The 9013-nt window shown below is 36.0% G+C and overlaps 1 protein-coding gene across 1 annotated transcript; it reads right to left on the bottom strand.

Moving 5' to 3' along the window:
• Positions 1–899: 899 nt before the first annotated feature.
• On the bottom strand, positions 900–3198 carry LOC113059034 (somatostatin-2-like). The gene is made up of 2 exons (XM_026227271.1): positions 2928–3198; positions 900–2073 (listed from the first exon to the last, which is right to left on the bottom strand). Exons 1-2 carry the CDS (start codon positions 3078–3080, stop codon positions 1864–1866), a joined length of 363 nt encoding a protein of 120 aa, XP_026083056.1. The 5' UTR covers positions 3081–3198; the 3' UTR covers positions 900–1863.
• Positions 3199–9013: the final 5815 nt, after the last annotated feature.

Below are 9013 nucleotides of genomic sequence, written 5' to 3'. Positions count from 1 at the left end.
TCATCATGTACAGTGACTTTTAGTAACTGTTGATTCTGGAAGTCTGGACAAATATTTCTGAAACCTGTAAGAGTTGGTTGCGTTGCAGTCAGTGAGAGCGGATAAAGAAAAAAAAAAATCAACCAGCTGACACGATGACTCATTACATTCACTAATTTCGTTGATTGACAGCTGCAGACACAGTAGCCAGTGTATCTCCATTTGACCACACTGAAATAAAGAATACTTAAGTAACAAAATACCATATATAAGCTGCACTGCAATGAATTTCAATAACTTTGGCTGTGTGCCTGTATTCCTTCACTATGCTGAGGGGATCGTGAATCACAGTAATGAGTCTTTTGTTCGGAGAGCGTGACACGTCACTGGCTTTGCTAGAGCTGTGTGGACGGTGAAGATACACTCAGTTCATGCTTAAGGCCTATTGTTTTCCTCAAAACAGGGATTGTGAGATATTACTGTGTTGTTTTAGCTGGATGAGGGGAATTATGAAGATGTATGTGTGTGTGTGTGTGTGTGTGTGTTTGTGTGTGTGTGTATGTATATATGTAATTATGATATTATATATTATTATAGAATACATGATATTATATCACATTCAATTTACATTTATTAGTTTTCTACACAAATAAATTAGAATGTGATGGGAAATATTTAAGTTTATGTTGAATATCTCATGGTATCTGAGCCCAGTTTGGGAATTGATTGCAATTGCTGTGGTCATTTAGGAACAGCATCTGAAAAGTAAGATACTTCAACAAAAGTCTCATTTGATCTCAATTTAAAGTCATTTCCACTAGGAGAAGGTAAAAATGTTAAAGAGATTCTTTATTAATATTATCATTATTATTCTTATGAGAACATTCACACTCATTTTCCCCAAACAAGTACTGTTATACAAACACATCTATTATACGTATGCACATATGGTTATTCTGATGCAAGCTCATCAAAATTATAAGTGTCAGAATGACACGTAAACACACACACACACACACACACACACACACACACACACACACACACTGTGAAAATGTCTACTCGGTAAACACAGCAGCAGAGAACCGTTCATAATGCCTGATGAAAGTCTCTTCTCAGGCTTGCTAATCAAACAGTCCATATCTGTCGAAATATTTGCGGTGCTTTCAGGACCATAATTAAATAACAATTACATCTGACTAACAGCCTTTTCCACCCTGTCTGCGCGTTCGTGCGCGAGCCTCAAGGGACAGAGCTGGAGTCATGGAGCAGTGTCTGTTTTCACTGCCAATAACATGCTAATGAAGAACACATCAAACTGAAGTGTGTGCGCCGGAGAGACCAAGAGAGCAAATGATGCTTGAGTTTTGTTCCCTTCATAGATGTTCCTTCAGCAATGCATGCTCATCTGGAGATGCGGACACGTGGCTTTTAATGGCGGAAAGGTGAAGGGGGTTGTCCACAAACATTTAGAACAGATTGTTTTGTCGTCGTTCTCACTCATCTGTCATTCTTAATCATATTGGTGTGTCGTGCCTCTCACCATGTTTAATAGAACGGATGATCCCTAATGCTTGTCAATTACCACTAATCACCATTGTGACATTACATAAACAATCACACACACATACACACACAAATCATTAATGTTAATGTTCCCACACAAATATAGTCCAGAGAAAAGATAGCATTATAAATGTAGGCTATGCACCATCACATCATCCACAACAAGATGCTCTTTTATTTTAATGTTTCTTTTATTTTGTGTTTTATTAACTTACATTGAGTCAGTTGACTGACAGAACCAATTAACTTGTGGTTTGACCACAGCGGTTAGCTTAGCAAGAGATTTGAGAGGATGTTAAATAACTTCAAGCGAGGGCCTCAGCAGGAAGTGAAGCCCTTCCAGTAGAAGTTTTTGCATCCCTCTTTGCGTACCCGGGTGGGCAGTTGGTTTGAACTTTCTGCCGAGCGTTCTTGCTCCAAGCGCAGGTCCTCGCTTTCGCCTGCCATTGAAAGGCCTTTCTCGCGCATCTCCATTTCGGGGATGGAAAGCAGGGAAAGGAGCTTCTCGACGTCTCTCTTTGTAAAGTCCTGAGAAAAATGTTAAAGCATGTGATGGGATCAACATTTCAGTGTCTAGTAAAACTAATCGTGCACATTCATTAAGATCAACATATACATGAGGTAGCAGAGTCTAAAAGAGAAAAGCCATTTTGTATTTATAGTGGAATGTGTGTTTGATTAGAATTAAATGTATTCCATTAACTCAGCGTTCCTGTATAGTAAAATACAATGCATTTACTTTGCAAAGACGTAAATGAGAAAAACAAGAGGGTCATTTAGAAATGTGTGTGGGCTACATTACTGAGGGAAAGAGGGACTGGAAGGAATGATGTCTTCCTATAGAATTAGATGAGGATCGTAGTAGTTTCCCATTTAAACGTCTATTAAAAGCAGAATGAACTAGCGCATTAAACAAACTGAGCATTCCAGCAACCTAAAACTGAAATACATGTAATCCCTTTGTTTGAAGCAATAGTTCACCTAAAATGAAAAACCGACATTATTTACTTACCCTCACCTTGTTCTAAAATTATATTGATATTATTTCTTCTGCAGAACAAAGAAGAATTTTTTTATCCATACAATGAAAGTCAATGGGGTCCAGTGTTGTTTTGGACTCCTTTGACATTTAACGTGCCGACAAAGACTGTTGAAATGCTTCTTTTGTGTTCCACAGAAGAAATTGGGTCTGTATCTGTTTGGGGTGACATGAGGGTGAGTAAATGACAATTTTTGGAGGGAAAATCCTTTATTCATAACTAATAATTGATAGCTAGTTGAATATGAGCTTCATTGGCAGCCTTGAACATACAGACAATGGAAAACTAGAATCCAGGAGATAAATACAAGCCATATTTTGTCAATGTTCGTTTGAGACTCACCTGTGTAGCCTGTCCAGTCGCTCTTGCTCTCTGCAGAAGTCTGTGATGGCGGAAGTCCAGGTCCGGTTCTAGCTGTGAGTTAGCACAGCGACCACACAGCACAAGGGACAGACCCAACAGGGCCAAATAACAGTGCAGCTCACACAGTCTCATCTCAAACCTCTGTGTTCAGCTCACGGAGGGACTCTTTGTAGCTGTGATTCGGGTTCTGGACCCTTGGAAAAACCAAGCGCTCTTTTTAAACTCTCCTTCCACTCATATGGTTGACTGACAGCTGCCCAGGTTGCTGGGTGATAGTGGAATGTGATGTCATAAAGCATTTAGATTCTTCTGGTCCCACACTAATGGGAAACACTCTCATTTAGATAACGCAAACGAACAAATTGCGACTTGACAAAGGGGGCTACAATAAAAGCATTAGACTGAATGGATTCGGGTTTGTTCAGCTAATTTAAAGCAAATACAACGGAGAAATGCCTGGGTGTGCGTCTCCATCGCTCTGAAGCACACACACCGTGGCAGAAGTGAATAATAAAAGCTTTTAGAAACTTAATTGATTCTGAAGTAAGACAATAATGCGTGTTTTCCTGAAGTGTTAACTCAAGAAGTACAAGCATTTGTGCTGTTGGGAACATCTTCTATTTGCTTTGTAGAGATAAATTGTTGAATTAAATTATTAGTGAATTCTCCATTAGGTTTCAAAGCATTGATGAAAAATAAAGCGACAGGTGTGATATGCATTATAAAGCAAAACCCAAACGTAATAAATATTTAAAGGGGAAGATACTTTATTATACTAAGACAAGTATCACTTCATTCATATGGATCTTAAACCTCTCAGACCATATTTTGAGACCAGAATACAATTTATGGGATTTGGGATTGGGCTCTTTTAAATATGGGCTAGTAAGCAACCATCTACACTCTTAAAAATAAAGATTCTAAAAGGTTTGTGGAGTGATGCCATAAAGAAACCATTAGAAGAATTGAAGAATTTCAAAGTGGTAGGCCTTTTTGACTTTGGCTAGTAAGTTACTATTTAGCAACCTATCGAAACCCAAGCAACCACCTATAAATACTCTAGCAACCACGCAGAAAACCCTAGCAACAACATAACAATGCATCTACAATCTTAAATAATAAAGCTTTCAGCAGGGTTTTCACAGTGATGCCAAAGAACATTTCAGTGAACAGTTCTTAACAGGACCATTTCCTTTTTAAGAGTGAAAAACATTTTAATAATCTAAAGAACCCTCTTCCATTATTAACAACCTTTTGTGCAATGTAAAATTTCTACAGATGTTACAATTCTTTATGAAACCATAAATATGCCATTAAAGAACCAGAAAACTATGGAGAGTTACATTTCCTTTCTTAGTGAGAGAAGGTGGCACTGGGGCCTTTGAACATGAAGTCATGTTCCAGTAATACCACATCCAGTTTGAACTTTAACTTGTTTTTCTATGAGATCACCACTTTCTAAAAAAAGGAGTGAATTTTATAAACTACTGTTTTTAGAGGCTTTTCAAAGCCAAACTGCTAGTGGAAATTCACACAAAAACATTTGCGTTAGTTATTCAAAAGAGACTCTGGCCTGACATCTTGTGGTCAGCCTTAAGCAGTCATGACATGATGGTTTATGATTTAGTTCAAAGCACTTATGAAACAACTTGGATCAGGCACTTTTCCAGCAGGAGCTCACTTTGTGTCCTTATTTTTATTTTATTTTATTTTATTTTATTGGTGTTATCAACATCACAGCATATCAATGTAAACTATATTGTCTCATCCTGGGGGGAGATTTAGAGTTTAAAATGTCATTCAGTATGCAGAGAAGTGGCAGTGAAGTTGCACATGTGTACATGCACATGTGATTATTTCAATACTGTATTTGTTCAGTAAATGTTTGGTACAAATACATGCCATAATCTAAAGAGCTAAATATTAATGTCATCCAAAAGATTATTTAGTCAAGTAGTGCAATGTTACTATACATCCAAACACAATGATCTTTATTTATGGACTGATGGAGTGTTTAACAAGAAAAAAGTATATTTTGGCCAATTAAAATCTGTACATAAGAGATATATATTGAGATCCTATACTAAACATACAGAAATAATCAGGTTTTTTTTTTTAACAACATTTTCAGTTATACATTACTCGAGGTATTAAACACTGCAGTCAAAAAAGAGACTATACTAAACTTCACTAATCACTAAACTTCTATTATTTTTCAATTATGAAAGCACAAAACAGTATGTGTGATTCATATGCACACATAAATCACACTTTTAGCCAATTCTGCTTTAACTCATTTAGTACAAGAAAAAAGACAAGAAATATAGACCTTCTCTGGATCTGTGACAGTGGATCTGCAATAAAGCGAATTATATAATGATAACAGATTTTATATTTTCTTAAGAGGAAGTGTTTTATGTTTTCTTCAGAGGAAGATTCCTAATTTATCAGTTGATTTGGCATTGACAAGCTTTTATATGTAATAATTCATTTCTGTTTACAATGTACAAGTAAACTGAATATGAGTCATGGGGCAAAGCTTCTTAATGCAGTGATAGGCTGAATTCACATAATGACTACACATACACACACTTTGTCTCTCTTAACGTCTCTCAAGTTTCTTTTCCTTTTTTTCATCAATCCAGACATCCCCTTTTGTCCAAGACCTCCATCCACACCACTACTTCCCTTGAGTTCCTAAAATGTGGGGAATTACAAGATACAAGATGAAATCATAACATTTAAGAGAAAATTAGAGCATTGTATTTGTGGCATTGTACCTTTTGGACCTTGTAACCCTTTAGGTCCTTGTTTTCCTGGTTCTCCTTTTTCATTGACTTCTCCAGGACAACCCGGGTCTCCTGGGACAGAGAGCCACAACATCACACCCTTCAGGCCCTAAATATTCAAAAAGAGGGAAAATACATGTTCATATTTGCTCATAAAACAATTGGCACTGAAGAGAGTCATGTTGTAATTGAAATGTTTGCAATTCCTCCGTAAAGCTGTGTTTTATCTCACACGGTACATTAATAAATACTTTTAAAAGACTGATTCACATTTTCAAATCTGATTATATCTTATCATAACTATAAATCCTTTAGAGTGGTGGTTTCTCTGCAATTATTAGTATAGAATTTTTCTCCATGGTTGAGTTGAGTGTGCGTGACCCTGTATACTTTAGAAAATTAATTACAGAAAGGAAATAATTAAAGAGTCCATTAAAATAGTAAACCAACAAGAAATTAGTAAAAGTGTGTAATACAAATTGTAAAATCAAAGTGGAATGCTTATCAGTGTGATGATTGACATTTTAATGATTGTCCAATTAGATGATGTCTAAACTGAAGTCCCACCCACCACAGCTAGTTGCTGGATGGGGGAAGCCCTTTTTTTCTGGCTCCACTGAATCACAACCTGTAAATATGATGAATAACAGATGTTTACGAACAGAGAATGGAAAATTCTTACAGAGGAAGGTCTGCATAATAGCTCCTTGGACTTTATCTAGTCCTATTCAACCCAGCATTTATTGCAAAGAACATACCATGACAGGTATGACAATCAACAGATGTTTATGAACACAGAGACCGGAAAAATCTTACAGAGGAATGTCTGCAAAATAGCTCCATGGACTTTATCTAATCCCATGTTCAACCCTAGCATGTATTGCAAAGAACATACCATGACAGGTATGCCAAACACACAAGTATAGACAGAAGTAGACACAAACAGGTGGACACAAACAGAGCAGCGTGTGCGTGACTTATATTGTTGATAAGTGGTCTGTAGCTAGGGATACAGTGATACTGTGATTTTGCATTATATCCCTCGCTCACCAATGGATCCTCTGCAGTGAATGGGTGCCGTGAGAATGAGAGTCCAAAACAGCTGATAAAAACATCACAACATCCACAAGTAACCCACGCGACTCCAGTCTATCAATCATGTCTTGTGAAGCGAAAAGCTGCATGTTTGTTGATAACAAATACATGTTTTATCTTACAGTAACTTCAAACCCTTGCTTTCAGCTAAAATACAAATCCTCTATTAAAAATATAAATTTTCCCAGTGTAAATGTCATCTAGTCTGAATCAGGAGAGAAATATACACAGATCGTACTGCTTACATGGAAAACCTGTCCAATACATTTCTAAACAAATATGTTAGTGGCACCCATTCACTGAAGAGGATCCACTGGTGAGCAAGTGATGTAATGCTAAATTTCTCCAAATCTGTTCTGAAGAAGAAAAAAAACTCATCTACATTATGAATAGCCTGAGTGTAACAAGAATATAAATTACTGTATGTACTGTTAAATACGTGTTAATGTTAATATTAATATTGAAATATGAGTGTTTTCCCTTTAATTGTTGTGGTGTTCTGTTTTGTCTCTTTCTCTTCTCTTTTGCTTTGTAACTGCATGGGAGAGGAACACCAGTTTCTTTTCAAACGCTGATAATCTGATTTAATCTTTATTGTAACCCTTATATTCATATTTCCATCCCAATTCATGTGTGTAGTGTTATTTAGCTTACCTGTGTTATCACTTTTTGCCATTTTACCCCTTTTTCAAATTATGTTTGTATTTTTTGTTCTGAACGTGAAACTGAAAGCACATGCTGAACTGTGTACATTTTCTGATTACATTTTTTGGAAGACAACAATAAGGGCAATTTACTCGGAGGCTGCCTGTTTTCTGTGTTGTATCAGATTAAAAGATCCAGATAAGCAAAAGTCTGCTGTCCCGAATCTGATTGTTCAATGCAACTCAATATCTACACAACAGTTTGTAGTGTCTCCTAACCAGCATCAGATTCATTCAAGTTTTCTGCACATTTTTACAATTTTTGGATGAGCTATTCCTTTAACTTAAATTCAAAGTATATTTGTATATCATGAAAGTTAACATTATGATTTTCTAGCTGCTGTGAAACTATGTGTTTTGAGAAAAGCGCTATACAAATAAATCTGACATCATTCTACTCTATGGCAAATGCCAAAGCCTCTGCACCAGAAACGTTCACCAGAAGAGGGCAACATTTATGCTTACGATCCCTAGATACTTTCACAGCTGCTGATGTTTTGCATAAGCTACTGCTAAATTTAATGTAGAAACTTTAATTTTCCGTGAAGCTGCTTTGCAACGATTTGTATTGTGAAAAGCTTTATACAAATAAACGTGTATTGAACTGAACACACTGTAAGGATAAAAGCAGTCACAAAGCAATGTTTGTGACATAATAAGACATTGTCATTTCTGTGTGGATATGATTGCATGTGTTTATATATGTTTGCATATTCTATTACCCTTTGTCCTTTAATTCATTGATAGTTGCACCCTGATTTTGCTCTGTAAACACACCACTGAGAGGAAAACACAAGCAAAATAACACCATGACTGCATGCATGCATTTAAAGATAGAATAGTACTATATGGTTTTCTCATACTTAATAAATGAAAAGAAAATAAATATTGATTAAAAATTCTTATTATTTGTGGATTTGTAGCATCTTGTCATTGGGATTTCTGAGTAACTGACTGTATGCAAAAGATAGGCACCAATGATTTAAATGAAATCACCTAATCATGAAATGGATAAAATCCATGGCTTAAAGGAATGCTGTGAGTTCCTCTGGTTCTGTGAATGAACATGCATCGTTACGGTTGAACTCCATAATTAAAAGATGGGCCTGGGTTCATGACCTCATATCTCACGAGATCATAGATTCATACAGTCTTTGCAAGGTATGGTGAGTAACAGCAAAGCTATGCTTACTTTGATGACAACAGAAGATGATAATTGAGCACTATTATGTCCCACTAGATCATTTTGAATAAAAGTAACAGACTTAGTTTTTTTTTTTTTTTTCTATTGATCTATTAATCACATCTAAATTGCTTTGGAAATGTTTGGATCAATTCATTCATTTTTAATTAAGTCTCTTATGCTCGCCGAGGCTGCATTTATTTGATAAAAAACATTAAAACAGTATTATTGTGAAATATTTGTATTATTTAAAATAACTATTTTCTATTGTAATATAAAATTACAGTATACATT

Source organism: Carassius auratus, chromosome 40 (assembly GCF_003368295.1).
Source record: "Carassius auratus strain Wakin chromosome 40, ASM336829v1, whole genome shotgun sequence".
Taxonomy (NCBI): domain Eukaryota; kingdom Metazoa; phylum Chordata; class Actinopteri; order Cypriniformes; family Cyprinidae; genus Carassius; species Carassius auratus.
Note: the sequence above shows the minus strand (reverse complement) of the source record. Positions and strands in the feature narration are given on the sequence as shown.

What these genes read in the sequence shown, in the direction of transcription:
- LOC113059034 (XM_026227271.1), bottom strand. Translation starts at nt 3,080, where the DNA reads ATGAGACTGTGTGAGCTGCACTGTTATTTGGCCCTGTTGGGTCTGTCC. An exon ending in CGACTGGACAGGCTACACAG is followed by an intron (nt 2,074 to 2,927) that starts GTGAGTCTCAAA and finishes CATTTTTCTCAG; the next exon opens with GACTTTACAAAGAGAGACGT.